This window comes from Diplotaxodon limnothrissa, linkage group LG7, assembly GCF_057381915.1.
Source record: "Diplotaxodon limnothrissa isolate DT_005_m linkage group LG7, D_limnothrissa_male_GT1.1, whole genome shotgun sequence".
NCBI classification, from domain to species: domain Eukaryota; kingdom Metazoa; phylum Chordata; class Actinopteri; order Cichliformes; family Cichlidae; genus Diplotaxodon; species Diplotaxodon limnothrissa.
In genome coordinates, this window is record NC_140602.1 from 14,432,956 (window position 1) to 14,459,914 (window position 26,959).

The window sequence follows — 26,959 nt, forward strand, 5'->3', positions numbered from 1 at the left end:
AACGTGTGAATTTTAAAGAGATTTTTATTAAGTCGTGTTAAGGAGGGGGAAAAAAACTCCAACGGTAAAATATGTTTGGCAATTTCTTTTCAGTTGTCTGCTCTAACAGGAAATTAGTGTGAAGCTGATCCTCCTGGAAAAGAGCAACGGCCTTGATGCTATAAGGGGATTTGTTATATTGACCTATCTTTGCAGAATAAAAGAAAGGCTAGGAGACAGGTTTACATTTCCCCCATCACTGAAAAACTTACTTCATTTGTATCCAGATTTGAAAACCCAATAGAAATGAAAGTATGTTCTTAAAGAAAAATGTGTTCAGTCCACAGATGTTTCAAACTACAAGTGGGTCCACAGTTTAATGCATTTGCTCAGAGAGCTGACTTTTTAAACTGCTGGTTGTGTGTGCATTGTTGTTGCTTTGTGTGCTTATCATTGAGAGTTGATGATTGCAGGGAATATTAATTTCGGAGTATTGCTTGGTTATGTCCCACCCCTCCCGAGCCGAGGGCTATGTACAGCACCGGATTCCTGCCAAAAGCCTCTTTTTGTTTTGAGACACATTTCATGTCTGCATTTTTCTCCTTTGATAAGACTTTCATCCTGTTTTCATTGATTACTGTCTGATGAGTCATCCTGATAATACAGTGCAGGCAATTCATCTCTCCACCACACACTGTAGGCTCTTTGTTGCATGGAATGCGTGTGTGCGTGTTTTTCTGAATTTCTGCCTCCTGCCTGTGAATGACGTGGTTGCGATACATAGCGCGTGCGTGTGTTTGTTTGTGAACGTGCGGTATGTACGTCTGCGTGTCTCCATACAAACAACATGCCAGTTCCCTGAAGTGTAAGCCACTGCAACAAACACCCAGCATTTGCAGTATCAGGGCCCTCATTTTCTGCTCCGTGAACAGGAAAGCGAGCTTCCACAAGAGAGAAAAATGGCCAAGTCGCTTATTAACTGCAAGTCACATTAATGAGCCAAGACTGTGTAATCTACAAATACATCCAATATAGGTTTATGATAAATAGTTCCACTGTAATGTCGATCTTTGCCTCGTTCTCTGGCTGCAAAAGGCGTGATTTCAACCTCTGTGCTCAACCTTATTTTCCACACAAAAATCCAAGCAGAGTGTGACAGGCATAGCTACCTTTGAACAATATGACCCCAAGGAAATTGTTCTGTGGAAGAAGCAAAATATTTGCTCACTGGCTGTATCTGAGCTATGTGGAAAGTGAGTCGCTAGTAAGTTCAAAGTGGCTGGAGTGAGGACAATCCCCGCTCTGTCAAGAATTAGAGCCACCTCTGCAAATAGGCCCGTGTGTAATGCCTCAGGGTGGGAGTTTCACCGAGGCTGGGGTTTCCATGTAAATAAACAGTGTGGGGGTCTCGGTGGGTGGAGAGCCCCCACCACCACCACCGTTCTCCCTGGGGTTTGGGCCCAGCCTTTTGTTGCCTTTAATCCAAGCACTCTCTATTGAAAAGCATGAGGGGGTGCCTGGGTGAGATTAGCCCGCCAGCTCTTGTGAGTGCTTGAGTTTCTCACAGACTGCCCCCATACTTTTGGAAATAACACAGTTATCCCACATCCTCAAGGAGGCTGACAAGAATGACAAGTAAGACGACTGCTGGGCAATCTCAGACCTTAAGGTGACATAATGACCTCAGCTTTCCCCAAAGTGAAGCATGGCTGGTTGTATTTAAGTCACTTACTGCAAGGCTTTACCAGACTTGTTATAACCATAATTTAACTCCCCACTATTATACACAATTACATCTTGAATATGTGTGAAGATTTCACACGCATCTGTTGCTAATTTAGCAGCTTTGAATGCATGTAGCACTTTAGAAAGATCAGAGATAATGTGATTTTCATTTGCAGCTGTATGGATGTGGTGTTGCCTCTTTTGTTTCACAACCGAGAAACACACATAGTTAGTAGCTACATATACACAAGCAGTCAAGTGTCACATTTCTGCCTTGTGAAAGCAAAACACATATCTATACAACACAACTTTAATATCATGTCTAATGTTAGAACAAGTGGATTGGCCTCTGTGATAAAGGTAAACAAGAGCCTTTTGTCTGCTAGTTACATAGGCCCATATGTAAAGGAAAACTACAGGTTGTAATGTTACAACTGTTTGCATGCTTCCTTTCTTCCTTTGTTTAATGTAGGCTCTCATTACCACGTGGTGGTAACAGATTGTTTGAACTGGAGAGAAAAGCCATTCGAAGCTAATTAAGCAGCCATTCCAGGCTCTATTCACAGGCAGAGGACCGAGGAGCACAGGCATTTGTCAGCGCTTGACCCCGCGTGGTATTGATTGACAACGCTGCCGCGTGAATGACAGGCTTGGCGCCGGCGGGCCAATAGGAAGCCGGCGAGTAAGTGCGCCGCGCGGCCATTGGACGAGAGGCCTTAAAGCCGCAGAGGAGTCCCACGTGGGGGCAGAGCCGAACCTTCAAAACAAGGCGCAGAGGCAGCGCTCAGACATGGCTGATGTTCATATCACACAAAGGCAATCATCTCCTCTTCCCCCGCTGAGCAACTATCATCCAAATGCTGATAGGTAGACGAGCGGGTATGTTGTTCAAGAATCTCGAAACACTTACGAGAAATTATATCGAGACGCTCCCGTGGCTTCAATTTTGGTGGGTGTCGTCGATCGATTGGTCATTATATTGTGCCCTTCACGCTGTGCGTGTAGGAAGAGGTAGTGATAGTGGTGGCGAGAGGGAGGGGGGGTTAAACCCGGATATTTCTGGTTTTGCCCGCTACTTTGTATATTTCGTGTTAGCATTTCTTCGTATTTTGTAACCACGTTTTACAAGAAGCACTCCCCTCATCCGTTTTTCTGAGTGTGGGGATAAAAATTCACCGTACACCCCCACCCCTCCTCCTCCCCCGTCCCGCTGGTGGTCTTACCCCCTCAAAAAAAATTCATCATCTTATGTCGGAGGCGCGCACACACAGTGAGGGGGGAAAGGAAAACACCCTAATGAAGCGCGGATGTGGAATTTGTGCTGTCTCTGTCAAATTTGGATATCATCGTCGGCACATCAATGCCTGCTGTTGTTGCTGTTGTACACGGTGGGACGGACGGATGATGCCTTGTGGATCCGCGGGATGATGTCATGTACCGTTGCACCCCACGTGGGGGCCGTCGCTCTCCGATAGGCAGATGTGGCCGTATTCCTTCCGAGTAATGCGATTGGACAGATAGGCGCTTTCACGGCAGTTCAGCCCTGCTGCCTGTGTGTGGCAACCGGGGTAAGCTGGACAACTGGGGGAAACGCGAGATTGTGGAGAGTACCATGTTACGTTTTTAAAGAATCTCCAACCTCTTCGAGTCGGAAGACAGATTTTGGAAGCATATTTATTTATTTTTTTCTTCTTCTTCTTCTTCTTTGTGGGATTAACCAGCCGCAGAAGGCGCACATTCCTCGGAGGTTCGCGGTTGAAGAATAAAGTATAGTTTAATCGAGCCCGACCGCACTAAAAAATTTTCTCCCAGCCCGGCTGGGTGCGTTCTGGAGAGAGCGAGGGAGAGAGGATGCTTGACGAAAACTGCGTCCACCAGGCTTACATTAGGAGGGATTAAACGCATGAATTATAGCCTGCTCAGTATTTTCTTCGGGAGCAGAAGTCGGACGGACGCTTCGGACTCACGCACGGGTACGTATTTACAAGAGCTGTTGATTTCTTTCTTAGTTTTTTGTCTAATTTTTGGGCGTACGCTCGACCTCGCTTCCACGACTCTGAGCGGGAGTCAAACAGTAGGTGCAAGCCAGCGGCTGTCGCTTATGGCCTGCCTGTAGACGTCCTACGGACCGGGTGAGGGGGCGGTGGTGGTCATTTCACAAACAGCAGTCAGTTTCCGTTCTTTTTTTCCTTTTATTATTATTATTTTTATTAAAGAACGAAACGGATCTGAGCATTAAAATTGCACGGCGGATAAGTGGCTTCTCCAACCTCGTCTACGTGTTGGCATCATGTTAAACTGCACGTTGAGATTTGTTAGGATATCGAGTCTGACCACTGACCGAATAAGGTCATCAAGAAGACAGAAGCGCTCGACTGTTGTGCTGCTTCCCTGACTCGGCTCGAACTGCTGCGGTAACTGGGACTAGTGTGCTGTGGTGACTACTTACTTATTGGTAAACAGTGTAAAGTGTATGTGTGTGTGTTTTTTTTTTCTATTTTATTTTTACGGTTATAGATTAAACCGCGTCATTTCTCAACACAGGATTTTCACGACCTCCCTCCCCCCCCTCTCCTCATCCCCTGCCTCCCCCCTCCCTCACTCCCCTCGGCCCTGTCTGCTGAGACTGGTGTGGCTGTGAGCAAATTTCACCCGTTTTGCCTAAGGACCTGTACACTGGAGGGATAAACAAAGGATACATTTCAAGATGTATCCACAAGGCCGACATCCGGTAAGACTCGCTTCACCTATACTTAGAGAAGATTGCATATTTATTACAAAACACTGGTGCTGGTGTATGGTTCCTGCCTGTGCCGTGTCCTCCCCCACGTTCTCCTGAAACATGCCCTGCAAAGCGTTTTCCGCTCTTAATGCAGGTCATCAGATTTCTGTATGGGTTTCATTACAGTGCATTTATGCTTCATCGGAATATGCAGTCAGTACTAAATGGATGCAGATTGTTTGTATGCCTGGAGATATTTACTCAGCCAGACACTTGCATATGACTGTGTCTGAACGTGAAGACAGGTGGTGGTAGTGGTGGTGGTGATTTGAATTTCTTTTTTGAAATTACATTTCATATTTGGTGTGAAAGCTAATGTGTTATTACCCCCTGGAGGTGTGAATCAGACCCACCTTGTGGTAATGTCTTCCCGCAGAGGAGATGTTATCCTAAAAGCCTGAGTCTAAATGTGTGAACTGTTCAGCTCTCCTTAGCAGGTCACAATGCAGAATAAAACTTTCTCTGTCTCTCTCTTTTTTTCTTTTTTTTCTTTTTTTTACAACCACTTTTCTTTTCTTTTCTCTTTCAGGCTCCACATCAGCCTGGCCAGCCTGGCTTCAAATTCACCGTAGCAGAGTCTTGTGACAGGATTAAAGATGAATTTCAATTCCTCCAAGCCCAGTATCACAGGTAATGATTATACTCAAAGAATGGCAGTGTCAACATTTACTCTATTGGATTTTGAGGTTAACGCTAATATTTGACTGTTGACTTCTGTAGGAGCATATATGTTTGTTTTTTTAAAAGCATCCCCGTTTTTATCCTGTGCACATCTCTGTTAAGTGGTTAAGTGATTGAAGTGCCACAGACGCTTGAAAATGACACCTGGTCTCCTATTTTAAGTCTTAAGGTGGAGTATGACAAACTGGCCAATGAGAAGACAGAGATGCAGCGCCACTATGTCATGGTAAGATTGTGTTACAATTGAAAGCAATTATGGTTTCCAGATTGCACGGCTTGTTGAAGATCTAGTTGGGGTGGAGTGAGACGGGGCTATTGTGATCACCTATGTGGTTGTTAGGGCGGGCTGAGTGGCAGGTACAGGCCTGTGAAAGCCCCCCCGTGGGGGTTGATGTAGCAGGTTGTTACAGAGGAGCGCTTCCTGACAGGCGGCCGGCAGTGGGCTGCCGCTCCATTATAGCATGCCCCTGATCTCCAAGGGTCGGCTGCAGTGTTGCCCTCTGTGTGTGCTGATCTGATTATTCTCCTAGGAGACTCCACGCTCAGACATATGCATGGCCATAAATTAGGTGTGAGCTGAGGGCGGAGGCCCAGAGCAGCGTGTGGGAAAATACACCACAGTAAACAAAATGGAGGACGTGGAGCACACTGCAGTCTCCTTTATACTCAGCTTCTTTGTAAACCTTAATCATTAGCTTGCTTTTTTTTTTTTTTTTTTTTAAAGTAGCCTTTTAGAAAAACATAGGTGTGCCCCTGACGCAAAAATTAGCTCAGACATGACACACTAAGAAGGCTATCCCAGGTAAACACACCGGGAATTATTTAAACCAATGCATGCAGCCTTAAATTAAACTTCTTTTTTTTTTTTGCTCAGAGGAAAACAGCATGTCGGCCTGACAAGCAGGAGGTTAGGTAAACATGTTGGGAAGTATCCCACAGCCAGCGCTCGGTGTCAGGTTACGCCATGGCTGTGGGGCTCTGATCTCAGACAGAATGGCTCTCTTGTTTGAGAGTAATTTTCGAAGAAGCTAATGGACTGAATAATGCATTGGCCTCATCAAATAGACGCTGACTGGAAAGCCATTTCTGCTCCGGCTGCCACTTGTGGGCTCGGCGGATTACATTTCAGCCAGACAGACTGACCTGGCTGGAAATAAGTGTTGAGCAACCGCGTTACTCTAAGTAAACAAACATCACAGGGATCTGAGGGCTTAAGCTGATCAATAACTCTAACCCTCTCTTTTCCGCCCACACTGCAAACAGCGAAGCATTGATTTATTGGCTATTCACTCTGAGCTGCTCAAAGAAATCCTTTTGTTATCTGATCTTATAACGTATCTCCTTTTCCTGTAAAAACACTTTTTATATAGGCGTTATAGTGTTCAAACCCTGACCGTGATGGAATCAGCGCAGCGATAATTACATTAAGGTTACGCCAGTCTCATGAGTGCAGAGCGCAAAAACACTCGCCTGTTGTTACACGTAATAAATATCATCAGATCTTGTAACTGCGCTGACGTCACTAACCACAATTAAATCCCTGCTTTCATTTCAGTATTACGAGATGTCCTACGGGCTGAACATTGAGATGCACAAGCAGGTACGTATCACAGTGCTGCTCATATTTTTCAGCTCATTGGTTTTCCACGGTGTCAGGGGATGTCAGATCCAGGCGGAGCCACTTACAGGCTGTGAGCTGAACTGAGCATCAGTAATGGTCTGAAAACAGGCAGATCCACTGCACACAAACAACAACACAACCCCAAACTTCTGCCACAGCTTGTACAAGTGCTGTGAGCCGTTATTGGAAATTTGCATATGCTGTGCATCCGGGATTTGACTCAGCTTTCTGATAAGATTAAAGGTAGACTTTGGCAGGCTTAGCCTTTTGACTTAATGATTAAAAAGAGAGGCCCTCTGATAGGTCAGTATTTCTTTTTTTCAGGATAAAGTAATTACACCAGCAGAGCAAAAGTCCTTTAGTCACTTCTTTGTGGTCTTATCTTTATCAGAAGATCCTATCTTGTATGTCTCCGCAGATAAATCGCACTGAAGTGATAGAGATTGTGTGAATGAGTGACATTTCATTGTCTATGTTCCCGCGCCCCCCTGCGACTGCCTGGCTTGGTTATAATGACAGCGTTGGCGACACGGTGGGTTGGCGTGTTAGGGCGATCCATCAGTGTCTGTGCTGTGTGTCACACTTCCACATGTCTGTCAGGGCTCAGGCCCTTCTGATAGCTTCTGTCAGGCACTTATCGCCAACCAGAGGAGAGAGGTGGGGGGGATGGTATCAGGAGACAAGTTGGAGAATAGAGCTGGAGGCGGGGCAACAGCCCAGCTCTGTGTAAACAGGTTAATCGACTGATCCATTTTAGCGCCTGACTTTTATCAGGAACCTCAACAGAGCTGATGGAAGCGCTTGAATAATTCATCAGTGGGGCCCTAACCTGCTGAACGGCGTGTTTGTGAGCAAACAGTGTGGGCCCCGTCCATGCAGCTCCCCCAGCTTACAGCTCAGGCAGGGGAGGAGGAGAAGATGGGGAGCGGTTAACAGGCAGGGTTGGGATGGATTATTGGATGCACACAGGCATATTATTTTCCTGCCAGGAGATTTATTCCATGGTGAGGAAATTCATTCCTCTAACTGTGCCTTTTTCATTACTGTGCAGGGACATAATTCACATTTCAGAATGCGTACACGGGCAAAGCTTAGACTGACGTTGGTGGTGTTATCTGATCCCTCTCTATCAGCCATGTCAGTTTGTCGATGCAAACTGCTAATTTCTGCTGCATGATGTCAGCTGGTAATTATCTTCATATGGTGCTTGTTTTCCAAGAGCTGCATGGGGTTTGGGGCTTGTATGGTGCTAAGAGACAATCAGATTAGGTCGTTACCTACGGCCATAACGCAGCCATGTCTGCAGGAATCATTTGCTAAGTAGCAAAGTATCTGCCGTGGCGAGCGCCAAAGCAAACTTGGTCAGCCAACAGGCTGTCTGCAGTCTTCATACAAAAGAGGCGTGCAGTGAAAAGTGGCTGGAGGAACTGTGGCTCTCCAAGCCATCAGTACTTCCATATCCCCAATCTGTCATGTGGGACTGGACTGCAGTGTAATAATTTCAGGGTGTGAACTGTTGGGTGTCAGTTTCACTTACATAAGCAGAAAAGTTACTTGACTGTACTTTAAGATGTGGCGTAACAACAACGGTTATGTTCTTATGCTGTTTTTGTTAGAATAAGTTTATTGTTTTTTAGATTGTGTCATGCTTTGTTTAGGAAAAAAAAACACAGCTCGACTGCTGCAGCTGACAAGACTAATCACAGTAGTGACTCACGTATTCATTTATGCAGCTTTTCAGCATTTTTCAAATCAATACCAATAACTTTAAATGCCAATTAGAAACTAATTCTGGACTCACTACACTTCTTTATCAAAGACTGGTTTAGTGGAAGCATCATTTTTTGGCTTAAACAAACTCTGATGTTTTTCTTCTTACTCTGAAAACCTGACATGAGGCAACGCTGTCAAAATTGCCGAGCCTCTAAATGGGACTAGTCAAGTATTGTTTATAGATGGATCATGTGACCAGAGCCACCACTTGTTTTCGCTCTACATTTAATACTCATCAGTGTCTCGAGTCCATTTTCCCATTGCTGATAGCAACAGGCGAATACCTCTCTGCACACCATTGACAAGCCAGCCCGAGAGTGCTCTTAAAGTGGTGCTACACAGGTCCGAGTACCTGTAATTGTGTAGCGGCAGTGCAAAGCCAGCCTCTCAAGGGCCAAGCTGTCATCTGCTTAAAGTGACAACAGCCCAATTTTTATCTGCCGGCAGGGGGAAAAAAAGAAATCCTCCCAGCTCTGCACCGTATCTATTTTGACAGCAGTGGCGAGTTGAGTTGTTGCCTTTTCCGTGTATTTGCATGTTGTGCTGTGAGAGTGTAGAGACTGCCAGTTGTTTAGGGCAGAGTGGATCAGCCACCTCCTGACCTTTCCCAGCCAGCTGTCACCATGACACTAAGCTACAGAGGAATGGGCCGTGCGCTCGAGGCCTTTCTGCAAATCCTGTCAAATGTCCGACTGCTATTTACATGGCTTATCTGAACAAACATGGATTATACGGGTCCTGTCGCTTTTCGACCATTTCTGTGGGGCTCCTTCAGCTCTTTCTAGAACACTTACTACGTTGCATTAATACCAGCGCTCGTAAAACATTTATCTTTATTACCTGTAGGTCACATTTATTGTGTGCCAAAGGGGACCGCGGTTCAGTCTCTTTCTTTTTTTTCTTTTTCTTTTTTTTGTCTGCGGGCAATAATCAAGTTATAGTCATTGTTATCTTTTGGACTATTGTACTTCCTGTGACACATGCTGCCATATATTTGTTTGGCATTATTGCATCTGATCCGCGGCTTCATCTGATATTGCATCTTCAGCTTGTTGTTGGTTGTCCTGCTGGCTTGACTGGCTAAGTGGCTATCCATGTTGCAGCTTGGGTCAGCAGGTCTCGCTCTGTTGGACATTACTCTCCAATCTCTCTGGCTCTGCTTAGAGGTAATATGTCTGGCTGCCAAAACTGCCTGGCATTTCTGCCATGTGTAATAAATAAGCTAGCGGTCTGCAAAGTACATTGTGTGTGCTGCTGCTCCAAATGAAAAATCAGAGAAAATCCCTGTGATGTGTTTGTGTTCTGCAGTGGCCCTGGGTTGAACTGCGGCTCATAAATTCCAAAGATGATGTAGCTTTGGCGCTGTTATTTTTCTGCTCCCAGTGCAGAGCTTGAACCTGAAAGTCTCATCTCCTTTCCCTGGAAGGAGAAAGAGAGGCAGAGCAGGCCGGCTGTGCAGTGTTTTTACAGGAGACTGGAGGGGGTGGGGGGCGTGGAGCATAGCCCCCCGCCCCCGATCTTTCCCCGCACACCACCTCCTACTGCTCTTTTTATCCACCATTCATTTGGTACGTTCATGTGATCGACAGGCTGAAAATTCAATTTAATGACCTGCCTCCAAGCACGTAATATGATTTTAAAGCCTGTTACGGTCAAGCAGAGGTGCCATTTGCATAATGATCCCAGCAAGATAGGGCTGCAGCCGTTGCCATGGCAGTTGGTAGACAAGCAGAAGAATGGAGGCAGGGCGTCGTGGATGTTGGGAGGCTATGAGGTTGGTGGGCTGGGTGCTTGATTGCAGTGAGAAACGGCTTGGGCTAAAGCTGTAGCTTTAGCAAACGCCACTTACGACACAGGCTGCTTGCTTAATGGTATTGATTGAAGGTGTCTCCCCTACAATGTTATTACCGTTTGTCTTTGCATTCTCTGCAGTCCTAATTGTTAATGTAAATTCCCCACACCGTTACATGTAAGTAAACAATGCGCTGTAGTTAGTAGGCCTTCCTTCCTGGGGTGTGGTTGTGTGGTTTAACTCTGAGGTTAACTGCAGGACAGCACATTCGCAGATGAGGGGAAGAAGGGCAGAGTGAGAGAGGATCCTCTCAACACAGCAGCACTCTGCCTGCTCATATCCGTTTAGCATGGAGTGCACTCTTAGCACAGCTGTGCTCCATCCCCCTGGGCTCTCCTAATGTTTTAAATATTTCAAATGTCAATATCACGCTGTTTAGAGGATGTTGAGTCAAGCAGTTCTGATTGCCGCAGTAATTGACTTAATCGGTGTAAACATTAAAGGCGGGGTTATATGAAGTCACTGTCTCTTTCATACTTTACCGTCTCATTTTGCTCCCCTTTCTTTGTTTTCCAGACGGAGATTGCCAAACGGCTCAACGCAATTTTAGCTCAAATTATGCCTTTCCTGTCACAAGAGGTGAGTTTTGAGCCCGGTTTCCAAACGGTGTCACAGTTTACTACTAAAGCAACGCCACTTATTGTTGCCTGTACCCTTAAGATAATACTCCTTGCTTTTGGGAATAATTGTGGTTAAGAGCATTTTATCTCACCTTTATAATTTTAGTGTTGCTTTGGAAAAAAACTGTGAAATTCATAGATGAGCAAGTGTGGATGTGTGATAAATAATCTTTTGCAAATGTCTGTCCACAGCACCAACAGCAGGTTGCTCAGGCAGTAGAGAGGGCTAAGCAGGTGACTATGACTGAGCTGAATGCCATCATCGGGGTACGTGGACTTCCCAATCTGCCTCTCACCGTGTGTATACCCCCTTTTATTCCTTTATTTGACCTTGGGTAGGGGCAAACCTTCACATCAAATTCATATACCGAGTAGTCTGAACTGTTGAGTGAACACATTGTAATACACCACTTGCTACACTTATAGTGCAGATTTGCCTCTTTTTAAATCAAATGTGTCATCACTATTTTTTTTTTCATTTCATGACTTATTTTTCACTATTAAATTCAAACAAAACTATTAATATTGGCAACTACACCCCAAAAACAAACCAAAAAAAGACTCATGCATTGCTTTAGCTTTGGCCTCGGTGGCATCTTCAATGCCTTGTTGTGTGTTGATAAATGCGAGCCTGAGAGCTCTCGAGATCCCCCTTCGCAGCTCGTATTGCTTTAATTGGCTAAGGTTTTAATGAGGAGCCTCATCTCTCACAGTTGACCTGGATTGCTGTGGGAATTAAAAGGCTGAGGGTGAACTAAACACAGCCAGCACTGCAAGCTAACTGAGACAGCACAGACAGTCGTCAGCCACCACGGCTCCGCTGCACAGTTCTTTTCACGCCACGGCAGCGAGCTGTAATCCGCTGCATTCATCGTGGCTTCCAAACGCCATCTGCTCCTCATTGATCAGCTGTGCTGACCCTGGCGTGCTATAATGAAAGTGATTGGTTTCACCTGTGATAGAAAGCTCAAACTGTCTGTGATCTTGTGACTACTGTAGACTCTCCGGCGCACACAGAAGACTAGCCTAAAGGCTCACTTGATGACTGGAAGCACATATTGGAATTCAATTAATAACCCCCTTGGTGACCTTTTGTTCCTGGATAATTGCTCCCTAGAATTTGCCTGAGTGGGTGTCTTGAGGTGATGGAAAACTGTTTGTTACTCCTCTGTTGGACTGAAATGGATGCTTTATTACAGTTTTTGGAAGAGCAGCTGCTGCAGTAGTTCCTAAGAATAGGAGATTTCACTAGTGGGGCTTTTTGTGTTCTATATGATTTTCACATTTGGAGCATCACAGTACTAGGATGTTGTACATTTGAATTTGTATTTTTCATCATCTGACTGTGCCTTTTTGGGCTTTCAAAGCATTAAGAAAACATTTTATGAGCTATCTGACAAGCTCAGTTTTAGTTTGTGGTCTTTTGTGGGAACCAGGACAGTTTTTATGAAACAGTAAAGCTCCCACCCGGGTCACTCAGGTCGCTCACGTCAGAGGAGGAGGAAATGTAACCACTGTATGTTTTACGAATACCTTGCCATTAGTTATTCATTAAGAAGAAGCTCTGTAGGCATGCCAAAATCCTCATGTATTTTGTAAAGCAAGGTGAAAGAGCGTGCCAGGTAGACAGGAAGCATCCAGGAGCCAGCTGCATGTCTTATTGATGGAGCTGAGGGCCATTAATAGAATGAAACTGGGGCAGCTGCATGTGTTGAGATGAACCTGACAAGCAGCGTTTTCTGGCAGATTAGAAAATACCCAAAATATCCGCGTCATAAACAAGGCATTTTAAACTACACTCAGTTAGAGGAAAAAGGAGCAAAGAGTAGGTCTTTATCTTAGAATATTAAATTAGAGAAAATAGGCCAGACTCCTTTATTTATTTATTATTGTCTTCATTTATGGCCCCTGTAATGAGGGCTGTTGCTGATCAGCCATGCTTATTACCCATCAGTGCCTCATTAAACACAATGAGCAAGGATGGCTCTCCCCTGCCAATGAACTGGCTCCTTAATTTCCCTCATGGACACAATATTATAACACACTCGCTCTCTTAGGCTCCCAGACAGACACGGAGAGAGAGAGAGAGCTGTGTCTGTCTTGGGTACGTTTTGTAATTGGATTGACATCTGCCCCATGTAACAAAGCACAAGGTTGCAAGTTAAAAAGTTAGCTATTAGTCATGCTAGTCCTCTCTACTTCTACAACAGAAAAACAAAAGAACAATGTGGATTATATTTCTAAGGACATATTTAAGCACTAAGTATTTTGTATTCCTGCTACAGAATTTAGGAGTTCCTGCTGAGTTAATGTATTTTTAATTATGTGTTAGGCCTGCCCACCACCGTCTTCTATGCGTCGCACTACCTCCCTGGTCATTACAAAGATTCTAATATTCCTGAAATGGCCATAAATGGCCACTGATTGAAATCCGTCTTGTAAAAAGAGAGAGGAGTGTGCTGTAACAGCATCTGAATTATTCAGCTGGCTCGTATACGGGTAATAAATTGCTGATGTTTTTATTGGTGTCTCAGCTAAGTATTATTTAACCTTGCTTTAAACTGCTTACTTCCATGCTGAGTGCCTTTTAACTCCCATCTATTTCCCTGTGCCTTTCAAATATTGATGCTGAGTATTGGAGGGTTGACTGAGTGCCAGCATGGGACCCCTGGTCCTCGCTCCCGCAGCAGCCTTCCAGACACACACTCAGAAACACACTCAAAGACTCAGAGTGAGAGGGAAGGCGTGCCAGCTTCTAGCACTCTGTGTTCCCGCAGTCTCTTAAAGTTTGGGTGCGCAAATGATTCATGTTCCGTCAATCCAGAAATGTGACTATGAGATCAGTAAACAGACACTGGATGTGTTTGAAAAGCGGGTATTGTTTAGCCCACAGACAGATTTCCACAGAGTTTTGTATTCTGATCGCTTAAATCACAGAGGCACAGGAGTTGTGTTGTTGCAGTAGAATATGTGCCAGTTTACCTTTAAGCATAATGATTTTCTCTTTTAAGATGTGGCTGAAGCAGACTTTTTTCCCTTTTGGATAAAGTAGAATGAAAAATATTTCAGTTGTTTTCAATAATACACTGCGATTAGTGGGTTATTTCGATAACTTGAGCACCTCTGCCTCGTGTGTTACACATGCTGAGAGTGGTCAGGCAGTTATAGGTTTTACTCGCCTCAGCACAGATCTAGGGCTTATGCCACCCTGGCCTGGTATGGAAATAGCACTGAGGGGGATTGCTGTGTGTTCCTGACAGTAATAGACGTGTGAATGTGCTAATATCATCTGGGGTTTAGCCTCGTGCTTAGTTGGTGGTTTCTCCTCGCCCTTTTCCTCCAACCCATTTGTTGTCTGTCTGTCTATCTCCCTGTCACCTTACAGCAGCAGCAGCTCCAGGCACAGCACCTCTCCCATGCTGCCCATGGGCCTCCAGTCCAGTTGCCGCCTCACCCCTCGGGCCTGCAGCCCCCTGGCATCCCCCCTGTGACGGGCTCCGGATCAGGGCTGCTGGCGCTAGGAGCTCTAGGGAGCCAAGCCCACCTCCCAGTAAAGGATGAAAAGAACCACCATGATCTCGAACACCGAGGTGAGAAGAAGAGCTCGGCCCCATAGCTTTGTTAGCTAGTTATTATTTGCGAGAATCAAAAGGCATATTAATTTTAGCAGTTCTGAAAAGATGTTAAACTGACATAAACCAATTTAGTGCTGAGTGCTTCTCACTCTCACAATCATAGGGTCCTTAGGTGAGGAGCACATCCTGTCTGTTCACATTCTGTCTGGGTAATGAGCTGGTACATTCCCAGCCCATGACTGCATAAGCTATTCAGCAGCTCCAATACACGCCGATAAGAGGGGCCTTGTGCCCTGCAGTTGATTGTCACACATTCGGCTAGAAGCATCTGTTATGATGTGCTAAGTGACTTGTTTTTCTCTTTGCTCCGCTTGGTTTCATCTTTACCTCGGACGCCACCGTGATGTCTGCGACACAGAGAGCACGGTAAGTTTCCCGAGCCGCACTCGTTTTGCTTTTTTGTAATTCATCACATTTTCATCTGCGCTGCAAGTGTCAAGTAGAGCCTTCCATCAGTGCATGCATATACTGATTTCATGCGGTGTAATCTGAGTTCAATAAAATGATTAATGGAAAATGAGGTCTGGAATATAAATCGTGTGTGTTTAATCCAGAAGGGGAAATGACTGGTATCATGTGAGATAGATTAGAAGCCTTGTAATTTCATCACAATTAAAGAAGGGCTTGGACTTCCCCTTCTTAAAGGATTTATTTGATCCCTTCTACTGTCTCCCTTGTTTACCAGCTCTCTCTCTTTCTTCTTCTTGGCATGTGATGAATATTTATGAACACAAATGGAGTGTTGTTTTGTTTTTCTTTTCTTTTTTTTCTTCTTCTCCACCTCGTCTGGCTGGGCCTGCTAAAGCGTTATATTTGAAATGCTGCGATCTATGATGGCTTGTGATGGGCCTGTGAGATTGTGTTTCTGTAGGCCGGGCCAGCTGAATGGGTGCAGTCATGTCTGAAGAAATGGAAGTCCTGGGGCGATTAGCGGGCCTGTTTTGTTTCTGTGCTCTCGTCCCTGGTCATCTGATAGTAGAATGGTGACTTTGGCTAATGAGTCACGCTAAGCATCTCTTTAAAGGTCAGCCTTTAAAGCAGACAGTGGCTTTTTGCCCAGACTGCTAGTCCATCAGCCATTGTTCACTTCTCTGAGTCGCCGCTGACTTAGTCCATGTTTTCGCTTTGGTCCTCAGATGAGGGACAGAGAGAATCGGGAGAACTTGGCAGTTTACAGGCAAGTGGCAAACTCCTGTGAAAGCTGCTGGACACCTGCCTAAAGCCTCCCATTCTTTTGGCGTTTAGAGTGAGCTGTCCCAGCTTGTGTGGGCAGGCTCCATGAAGAAGCACCAGTCAGTCCCACGCTGCCGTGCCCACTGGCAGGATATAGATTCTCTTTCTTTATCTGAGCTCAAAGCCTCAGCTGACATGGTGCCCAAGCGCACTACGGCAATCAATGCCCAGCACCCACCCAAAACATATAGGTTCTCTCCCCCCTCTCTCTCGCTTTACTTTCGTTTTTCTCTCCTCCCATCTCTATCTCTCTCTCTCTCTCACGCTCAGCCTGACTGACTCCGGAGAAAAGGCCCTCTGTTCAGCTACAACACACTGCTCATGTCCCTGTGAGGCTGTTTGTTGTCCAGTTATGAGGAAGAGGGAGCCCAGCTCGGAAAACAAGCCCTCCTCCATTCAGTTCAGATAACAGCCCATTCTGTTGTGTGGCCAGGGACAGGCTTGTGTGCGAGATTGGGCTTGGCTGGTGTCAGGGTACTGTTTGGAGCTGGCCTACAGCTGCATTTTAAGAGTCCGCCGTATCCATCATTGTGTGAATAAGGCATTTTTAGTGTTTGGATTGGCACAGTGTGTTCTCTGTGAATTTGTAATGGATGAGTGACTTGCTGCGCTCTCTTACAGAAGGAAGACAAAATGGTAATAAAGCGTGTTTGGTTTTTCCCCTTTTGCAGAATAACTCAATATCCCCATCAGAAAGCTTACGCACAGCCAGTGAGAAGCATCGCAGCTCCTCAGACTACAGCTTGGATTCTAAGAAACGCAAAGTGGAGGAGAAGGACAGCATGAGTAGATATGTAAGTCCCTGAAGGAGTAGTTCAGCATGACGGGGAAATATGCTTATGCTTATGAATATGCTTATGAATGGTGACTTAAAAAATTGCTTTAGGTTCACAATTTAATTTAAAAAACTAATGAAGTTTAGACCAGAGAACAACATCCCTGGAGTCTGTGCTTTAATTTTTCCCCATCTGTGTGTGTTAAGTTAAACGATTACTAATTATTGTTACAGGACAGTGACGGAGAGAAAAGCGACGACTTGGTGGTCGATGTGTCCAATGAGGTGAGCTGCACAGCAATTGTTCGTAGCACATTGATGTGACATTGCTCTTATGTAAATATTACTGGTGTGTTTCTCCAGGATCCTGCCACTCCAAGGGCAAGCCCAGCCCACTCACCACCTGAAAATGGTATTGACAAGCCCCGCCCCCCAAAGAAAGACACACCCAACAGCCCCGCATCAGTGGCGTCATCTGGAAGCACCCCTTCCTCCAAGGCTAAGGAGCTCAGTCATGTAAGACATCAAAAGAGTTGTGGACAAACTGGGACAGAAAGGGTTTTAAATGACAATTGCCGAGAGACCAAAGGGACATGTGCAAATAGATCTAGGACGTTTTCTGCAGTGGATTAGCAGTGGCTGTCTGTGCTTTAAGTGCATGACTAAACGTCAGGGATAATATTGTCCCGCATCAGGATCAGTCAGGTCTTCTCTGTTAATAGCTCAATGTATTTAACTATTCCAGGATTTTTCCCTCTGCCTCACTAAAAGATTAAAGCCAAAGCAGTAAGGGGATAAAAATGTCCCCATCTCCATTGTGACCATAATAGGTTTTAGAATAAATAGCAGTTTATGGCTCTGCAGGACTATGAGGGTTGTCAGAATTAGATTGGATTAAGTTCAGTTTGCTTTCAAATTGTCAGTGCACAGTGCCTGGTTTCCGGGATTGTGATTGTGCTTGCTCTCTCGTTCCCTTGACAGAATGACAAATCCTCCACGCCTGGTCTCAAATCCAACACCCCCACCCCCCGAAACGATGCCCCCACCCCTGGCACCAGCTCGACTCCTGGGCTCAGACCCATCCTGGGCAAGCCACCAGGCATGGAAGCTCTCGGTTGGTACCATTCTCTTCACTTTACAGAAACTGAGATCTTTTTTTTCCATTATTTGCAAAACTGTTAGGCCACAAACCGATCTCCATCTCCTGTCTTTGTCTACAGCAGCCCCAGCTTTGCGCACACCTCTATCCATTGCAGGGTCCTATCCTACCCCCTTTGCTATGATGGGCCATCATGAAATGAACGGAGGCCTGACTAGCCCTGGGGTGTATGCTGGTCTGCACATCTCCCCTCAGATGAGCGCTGCAGCAGCAGCAGCCTATGGACGCACTCCCATGGTAAAGGCTTTCCCTTTCCTTTTCTGTAGTTTTGGATCATCTAAAAGTCATGTACAGGATGCAATGAGGGATTTTACTCTGATAACAGTTGAGTATGTTAGTCAAACATTCCCATATCATCTTTCAGGGGTTTGATCCTCACACCCACATGAGAGCCCCGGGCCTCCCAGCCAGCCTCACATCTATTTCTGGCGGAAAACCGTAAGTGTCTCCCTAGATATGTTGCAGATCAATTTTTTTGTAACACAGCTGATATCAAATACTGACAGGCACGTGTCTTTTCCTTCAGAGCGTACTCCTTCCATGTCAGCGCAGATGGTCAAATGCAGCCTGTGCCCTTCCCACCCGACGCCCTCATTGGTCCCGGTATTCCACGCCACGCCCGTCAGATCAACACACTGAGCCATGGTGAGGTGGTCTGTGCTGTCACCATTAGCAACCCCACACGTCACGTTTACACTGGTGGCAAAGGCTGTGTCAAAATCTGGGACATGAGCCAACCAGGCAGCAAGAGCCCCGTGTCCCAGCTGGACTGTTTGGTGAGGACCTCATCAGCTTTTCTTAATGTTTACACACATGTTATTTCATTCAACACTAGAAAAAAATTAACAAGCCAAACACTTATTCACATAGTTCAGATTAGGTTTGAGGTTCAATCTTTGGTTTATTTGTTATGACAGGACGTTTTTTATCCTCCGCCCATGATTTGTTTGTTTCTAAAGCTCTCCCTAGCTCCACTGCCTTGAACATGTATTGATTTGCTTTGTCCTCGGTGCAACAGAACAGGGATAACTACATCCGCTCCTGTAAGCTACTGCCTGATGGTCGCACATTGATTGTCGGAGGCGAGGCCAGCACACTGACCATCTGGGATCTGGCCTCCCAGACACCGCGGATCAAAGCTGAGCTCACCTCCTCAGCCCCGGCGTGCTACGCCTTGGCCATCAGCCCTGATGCCAAAGTCTGCTTCTCGTGCTGCAGTGATGGAAACATTGCCGTTTGGGACCTGCATAACCAGACTCTCGTTAGGTCGGAAACAAAACTTTATTTCCAGTATGTGGGCTTGAGTCAATTTAAAAGATAATGTCAATAACTGTCTGTATGCCTTCCGATTTTGATTTTAGGCAGTTTCAAGGTCATACGGATGGTGCTAGCTGTATTGACATATCCCATGATGGCACTAAGCTGTGGACAGGTGGTCTCGATAACACTGTTCGCTCCTGGGATTTGAGAGAGGGTCGACAGCTGCAGCAGCACGACTTCACTTCACAGGTACAACGCTGCATAATGCAAGGGGCCAGACCTGGAGTCTGTTTTCCTTTCGGCCGAAGAACTGTCTGTAATTATTGTCCTGTTTGATCTCCAGATCTTTTCTTTGGGCTACTGTCCGACTGGCGAGTGGCTTGCTGTGGGAATGGAGAGCAGCAACGTGGAAGTGCTCCACCATTCAAAGCCTGACAAGTATCAGCTCCACCTGCACGAAAGCTGTGTCCTTTCCCTCAAGTTTGCCTACTGCGGTATGAACAAACACACAAAAAGAGCATCAGATAAAGCTGACCGTATTTAACTGTGAAGAGCCCTTTGCCTGTCCTTATTAGTGCCTTTTTTAAAATAGCGTAAATGCTTGTTGTCATCTCAAGGCTACTCTTCATTTGTAGGTACTTTTCCTATTACTTGTTAGTGAAAAGTGTCCTGATGGCACTTTTGTTGTCTTTGCAGGTAAATGGTTCGTAAGCACCGGGAAGGACAATCTGTTGAATGCTTGGAGGACTCCTTATGGCGCCAGCATATTCCAGGTATGCAGATCAATGGACTCTGTCTGTAGCCAGGCCAAACGTACACACAGATCTCTAAGAGGAAGGGCAAAACGACCGCTGTCTGACAGGACTATCCTATCAGTGAAAACTGAACCTGAATTATTGACCTGACAAAGACGCCTTTTTGAGGCCCGTCAGGCCAGAAGTTGATGTCAGTGCAATCTAATCTTGCCATGAAGTCAGCTAATTTTCACCACTTAACTTACTCAGCAACATTTAAGTTTAACTGCCTCCAAGATTAAAGTGTTTTTTGTGTGTGTGTTTGCTTTTCTTTAAACAGTCCAAGGAGTCCTCATCTGTCCTGAGCTGTGACATTTCTGCAGACGACAAGTACATCGTGACAGGCTCTGGTGACAAGAAGGCCACTGTGTATGAAGTGATCTATTAGAAGAGACTGCTTTGGATCGGAGCATGCTCAGGAACAGTAGACACTTCCTCCATCCTCCTTCCCTCACACAGACAGCATGGATGTTGCCTGCAGCTCCAAGGTGGATGGGCAGGAAGTTTGGCAGTGCCAGACGAAAATGGATGGTGGTGTTATTGTGGCACTGGATGCTGTGTCCTTCGGCTCTGCCCTTCCTCACTCATACAACTAACACTTGTACAGCGAGTGCAGTTTCCCAAGGCACCGAGAAGAAAATAATGTCTTGCTGTTTCTGTTTGTTGGATATTTCTTTTTTTATTCGTCCTTTTTAATGTGGAGATAAAGTTCCATGACACAAGTAGAAGCGGCGCTTCGCTCTGGAGCTTCTCCTTGGAGGTCCTGTGAAAAGTGTACATAATGGAGTAATAAAAGGCCTTTTATAGATTTATATTTTGGTGTCCAGTTACGCTTGTGATGGTTCTTTCTTGTTCTCTCCGTGATTTTCTGTCCCCTCCGGGGATGGAAATTAGATTAGGACTTTGTAAGAGGATATTCTATTTCAGTTTTTTCCCCCTCCTCGGCTTTTTTTTTTTTTTTTTCCCCATGTTCCTTGTCCAAAATGACCTTTTCGGAAATCTAATTTGTATTTTTTTTTTTCTCCCTGACAAAGGCTTTTTTTTTCTTCGCTATTTGCTGTATCACAGACATTTGTCCCATGGATTTTTGCAGTCGAGAATTCTGGAAAGGCTTTTTTTTCTGTAGGGAGGAAAAAAATCATGGTTTCCAGTTATGTTTACCCTTTTGACCCTGATCAGCAGAATTTCAGCTTTGAAATGAAGACCTTTCACTGAACCCTGGCTCCTGTCTATAACATCAAAATGGATTTATATCAACTGTCGGATTGATGGGTTTTACAGAGAAGCAGCTGTGACTTGAGCTCACTCTGTTGACTCAACCACTGTATGAAAACTTTGCTCCACTCTGCAAAGTTTAGCCATCAGTCTATTAGAGATCGTTATTGCCGCTTGTGTTTGCGAGCCTGTGACTGATACGCAAGACTTGGTTACTCATAAAGGACGCAGGCAACGCCATTACCACGTTCGACATTTTGGGTGTATTCTTTGCTTTCTTCAGTATTTCATAATATTCACTACAATCTTCTCATAGACGGGAATGGTCTCATCATAAACACAAGTTAAGACTGTGTAGCATACATGTGGCATCATCCATAAGGACTGTACAGCTGACAGTTGTTGATAAATCAATAAACTGTTTTATATAAAATTTATCTTGACTGGATTTCTGTAGTGCTGTGGTCTCGCTGTGGTAGATTTCCAAGGATTAGTTGGAGACTTTGGAGTAATATGGTTATTAGCTCTTTTTTTGTAAAGCATTAAATTGAGTGTATGACTGAAGATTAAGTTGCCAACAGAATCCACTTTAGCGTCATGACCAAACATGCAGAAATAGCTTAACTACCTGCAAATCTAAAGCTTTTTTCTTTTCTTTTTTTTTTTTAATTTAATCTCAACAGGTGTATGTGCCCAAATGTTACTATTATTTGTTTGGTTAGGCTCACTTTAAAAAGAAGAAAAAGCCTCCAGAAAGTTACTGAAGAACGCAGCCTGGCATAAAACCACGTGTCGTTTTTGCACTTTGGTTTTTGGATTAAACAAACAAGGCATAATGTGTTAATTGGTAAGCTTTAGAGGAACTGATAAACAGATTTTGTTATTGCCAGACTGTCTAAGGCTACCCGTTTCTCCCTTGCCTGTCGGTTCAAATTTACCAAACAACTCCTGGCAAGAAAGATGCCAAACCATTTGTTTAAGGAAAGAAGCTTAAAGTCACTGATTAATATTTGCTTTTACAGTGCGGCCAACAGTGGGTGTGGTAAAACACCTAAAGCACTTACTGCTGTTGAGGGCAATGCACCAACATGCTGAACGTCTCTCGGGCTTGCTTTTTCCTCTTCTAAAAACTAAAAATGCAACCTCAAAGTCCCCCTTGTCCTGTGTGTTGCTAGTGAGGGATCTCCCTTGCTCTAGCTTGCATCTACATTACATACAATCTTATTCACGGGCTGCTCTTGACAGTAAATGGAAGCACATCAGCAAATTGCTGTAAATGCATTCAGATAGGAGCTGACAACTGTCTCAGGAGAACCACAGACACGATAGAAAAAACATTCTGGGTGCAGTTAGCAAGGGTTGCTATGGACCTTTGCCATTGGTTTTAACTCCGAAGATTACAGAGCTTGCATTAATATTTGAGGGATGAACTTGATGCAACTTTCAAAGTCGCGTCGTGCTGTACCAACTGTGTTCACTGTCACGGCTAGTGACTTTTTTTAGAGTTTGGATTTATGCATGGTGGCAGCTATGAAATCACACGCCCATCACAGAGTGATACAATAAGGCAGAGGTTTATGAAGTGCCACTTCAGAAATATGACGTAAACACTGCTCTCGAGTTCCCTTGAGTGGTCTTTTGGTAGTTGAATACTTTTGGGCTGGACGGGTGAATGGCCCAATCCCTCCACTCCAGAGCAACGCTCTCCTAGGACTCTGTGCTTGAAGCTGTGAGCCCTTCATATGGCTGCCTCTTCAAACATGTTGTTGTTAGATTATAAAAGCGGGGCCGGATGCTTTTAGCATGGAGCCAGCCGCCATGCCCCGCTCTCACGGGCTCATTTGTTAAAGGCTATAGTCTTTCTTTTCCCACATTGCTGAAGTGTGTACTTCCTGTGCGCATTTGTAGCTCAAGCTTCTTGCTCAAGTACAGTTTTCTTCCTCACTTAATCAAACAGTGGAATATCTGCAGATGAAAGGTTGTACCTCTGAGTGCCTATTGCAGGACATTGAAGGGGTCATTGTCTCGCCTTCCGCTGATCTACCTCTGAATGGAAGGCTTTCAAACAGGTTCTCGTGCAAAAGCCCATGGTGCTCTGTTCTATTTAGAGAACGGCAACAGTGCAGTGTAAGGAAATAGAGTGGCCTAAGTGTTTTACAGCAGCTCTGTGGATAAGAACGTGGTCCAGTTCTCTTCTTCTCTTTTGCATTGTCAGAGCCAAGACTCAAAGACAATACAGAAATTCAAGGGTGGTCTGTAATGCCAGTGTGTGCACTGTGTGAATGTCTTTTTTTCTTCTTTTTTTTTTTGGTTGTATTTTGTTTTGTTTTTTTAGCTTTAACTCTCAGGCACTGATCACAGTCCACCAGATTTCTGGCTGGTTCTTTTGGCTGGCATTCTGTTTTCTACCCTCCCCCATCCATCACACAGAGAATCAGGATTTATTTATTTATTTTTCAACAGCGAGGGACTGGCACCGTGCTGAAATGCAGAATAATAATCCCCTAATCACCTGAGTATTGCCAGTCCTAGGTTTTATCTGCAATGGACGTGAAAGCCCCTAGTGCCTAGTGATTACAGCATTTGATCTGGGTAATAATGTCTTCACTGTTGCCCTGCCTAGGGCCCGAAGGCAGCACAGCTCTAATCCACAGTGCATTCTAGTGGAATCGCATTACACAAAGACCACCAGGGTTCTCCTCTAGAGGGGAGGGGTGTGGGGGGTTAAAGGAGGAGGTTGCCATGGAAACAAGCTTCTCTTTCTCTCTCTCACAGACACACTAATACATCACACGCGCATACACACATACTCTCTCCTGGGACAGATAAGCAAAGGACAGGTTCTGTGTTTACTTTCCGCAGACCCTCCAATCCCCGAGCAGGCTGAGCCCTGATAACACGAGGCCTGTACAGCCAGCGACCACTGACAGCAGATAAGCACTCCAGCAGAGCAGAGCAGTCATCACCCTCCAACCAGGATGAACAAACCTGGGAGACCCGGATTCATTTGGATTAGACTGGATTGCTGCTGCCACCGCTGCCGCCGCTGCTGCTGCTTTTGCTGTCGCTGGTGTGTTCAGACTACTGATGTTCACAGGACTTTCTACATGAGAACTTGATGCCGCACTTAATCCTGTGGCGTCCCAGAGTTTAGTCAGAGGACACGGCCACAGTAGTGGACTGGGAGCTATTTTAGACACTGAGGTCAAAGGAGTGTCTGCTCTGGGCAGGTTTACGTGGCTGCAGTTACAGAACCGCGGAAAAATTTCTCCTAACATGTCCCAGAGACAAACACCACACATTATTAGTATTCTGCTTCAACATTTGTCCATGTGTGCTGTTTTTGTAATGGAGAAGGTTGGAGATCTGTGAGGACATTCCTTTATATTGGTCCCAAGTATCCACTAAAATCCGGTAATTCAATACCAGGGGTAATTAGATTTGTATGATAGTAATGCCCCAAGAAAGAACCAACACGGTCTTTGATGTTGAGATCAAGACGGCTACAAGTACTTCTTTATTATGTGCATTATGCTAACATGCTAATTATTTTTCCACACACATTCTTTGATTAAAGCACAGCTGGAGGTGTATAAGCAACATAACTAATTACAGAGGAAATGGAGGTACTGAGCTAAAGTGGTGGAAGCTGGATTTCCCTTTGGCCCCTTCTTCTCACTGTTTACTTCTAATGCATACTTCATTTTTTTGAGAAAGCCAGTTACCAGCTTTGACCACTTACTCTGAAATAATAGAGGGGGACAGTGAACAAATATAAGGTTTGTAAGCCTATATTTCCTAAGTAGTTAATATTGATTCAACTCTATATGCCAACTGTGTATAGTAGCTTCTGTTTGTTGTTCTCTGTGGGATAAGATATAGTTGCTTTCAGTGACAGTTAGCCACAAAATACAGGGCATATTCATAAGGATAATATTATCGACTACTTAGTACAAAACATGCAACAAGTAGTCTTCTCTCTAAACTTTACAGCACCCTGTGGCTTTTCCCTAATATATATCCCACTTGATATTCACAACTTCAGATTCTGCAGTGAAGCCTTAGAAGGCAGGTGTATCTTGCATGCACTGTAAATGCTGCTACACAGGCCTGAAGCTATACTTCACATTATTCATTACTAAGAAATTTAAAAAAAGGGGAGCTTTGTGTTATATCGGTCCACCTGCCAATCTGAATATATTTATTATTGGTTTTCAAAATGAACAGAAGCTCAAAATTAAATTTTCATGTATATGTACACACGTGTAAATAGGTATAAGGTAAATAGCTAAAAGTGAATTTAATTGTCACTTCACGTGATTATTTGAGATACAACTCCTTTAGATAACTAGGTGGTATAACTTTGATCAAATCAGCTAAAAGGTAGGGGTGAGCATTCACTGGGCACCTTTCTAGTATTCGAGTAACTCATGATGTTCAAGAAAACAGTTTGATGTGATCTTTGTGACATGCTGTGTCATCCAGACATCGAAAAACAGCTGCACTCTGGTCATAAATAGATAGACATGGTGAGCAATAATACTCAGGCAGGCTGTGATATTTAAAATATCATAAAATGATACTAAGGGGCACGAGAAAAGATCCCCCACACCATTATTAAGATTAGCATGAATGCATGCTTTCATATCGTTTACGCCAAATTCTGACCATACCACCTAAATGTGACAGCAAAAACATAGATTCATCAGATTAGATAATGGTTTTAGAACCTTCTATTTTAGAAGCCTGTGCAAACTAGCCTCAGTTTCTTGTTTTTAGCTGACAGGAATGCCACCAGATGTGGTCTTCTGCTGCTGTAGCTCATCTGCTAAAATGTTTGACTTGTTGCGCCTTCAGAGATGCTCTTCCGCATATTGTGGTTCTAACAAATGGATATTTGAGTAACTGTTTCCACTCTATCGGCTTTTCTCTTCTGACCTCTGAAAAGTGCTGCTCAATGGATATTTTTGCTTACCATTTTCGGTAAACACTAGCAATGGTTATGTGGGGAAAATCCCAGCAGATCAGCAGTTTCTGAAATACTTTAAGCAACCACATGAAAGTCACTTAAATCAATCCTTTTCCCTGTTCATATTCTCAGTTTCAACTTTGGCAGATCCTCTTGACTATGACTCCACGTCTACATGCACAGAGTTTGTGCCATATGAATAGCAGATATTTGCATTAACTGCAATATCTAATCATTTGTCCCAAAAAAGTGGCCAATGATTGTTTATCACCCAAACACAGGTACTGGATGATATGAAATATTTTAGAATAACAAAAATATATTAATTAATTATGTGGAGGAAAAAGCATTGTCATTCTGAACAGATACCTAGCTTGAGGTTTTGTTTGTAGCTTTCAACACGTAGCTCTGTCTCTTCTCCATATGTTAGCTGTATTCGCTCCTAAGCAGCTGGAGTAGTTTATAATAGGGGTGCAACAATACACAAAATTCACGGTTCGGTTCGATATTTTTTCGATACAAAAAAAAAATGTTCATGCCTTTTTGATTTGTCATTTATTAAAATTATAAATATCTATTTTAACTCAAAAGTACAGTTTTTAAATTTAACCCTAACCCTAGTGCGCATTTTTTATTTTGACAGCGAATGCGCATGTGCGGACCACTTATGTGCACCCCTGGTTATACAGGGAATGCAGAATTATTAGGCAAGTTGTATTTTTGAGGAATAATTTTATTATTGAACAACAACCATGTTCTCAATGAACCCAAAAAAACTCATTAATATCAAAGCTGAATGTTTTTGGAAGTAGTTTTTAGTTTGTTTTTAGTTTTAGCTATTTTAGGGGGATATCTGTGTGTGCAGGTGACTATTACTGTGCATAAT

General features: G+C 44.4%; 1 protein-coding gene across 1 annotated transcript; it reads left to right on the forward strand.

Annotated features, from left to right (window-relative positions):
• Window positions 1-3,230: 3,230 nt before the first annotated feature.
• On the forward strand, window positions 3,231-21,483 carry tle3a (TLE family member 3, transcriptional corepressor a). The gene is made up of 20 exons (XM_085359248.1): window positions 3,231-3,677; window positions 4,249-4,435; window positions 5,016-5,116; window positions 5,330-5,393; window positions 6,723-6,767; window positions 10,930-10,992; window positions 11,226-11,330; window positions 14,419-14,640; window positions 16,573-16,695; window positions 16,911-16,961; window positions 17,040-17,192; window positions 17,658-17,790; window positions 17,897-18,072; window positions 18,200-18,273; window positions 18,362-18,611; window positions 18,854-19,101; window positions 19,197-19,344; window positions 19,439-19,589; window positions 19,792-19,868; window positions 20,170-21,483. Exons 2-20 carry the CDS (start codon window positions 4,412-4,414, stop codon window positions 20,275-20,277), a joined length of 2,316 nt encoding a protein of 771 aa, XP_085215374.1. The 5' UTR covers window positions 3,231-3,677; window positions 4,249-4,411; the 3' UTR covers window positions 20,278-21,483.
• Window positions 21,484-26,959: the final 5,476 nt, after the last annotated feature.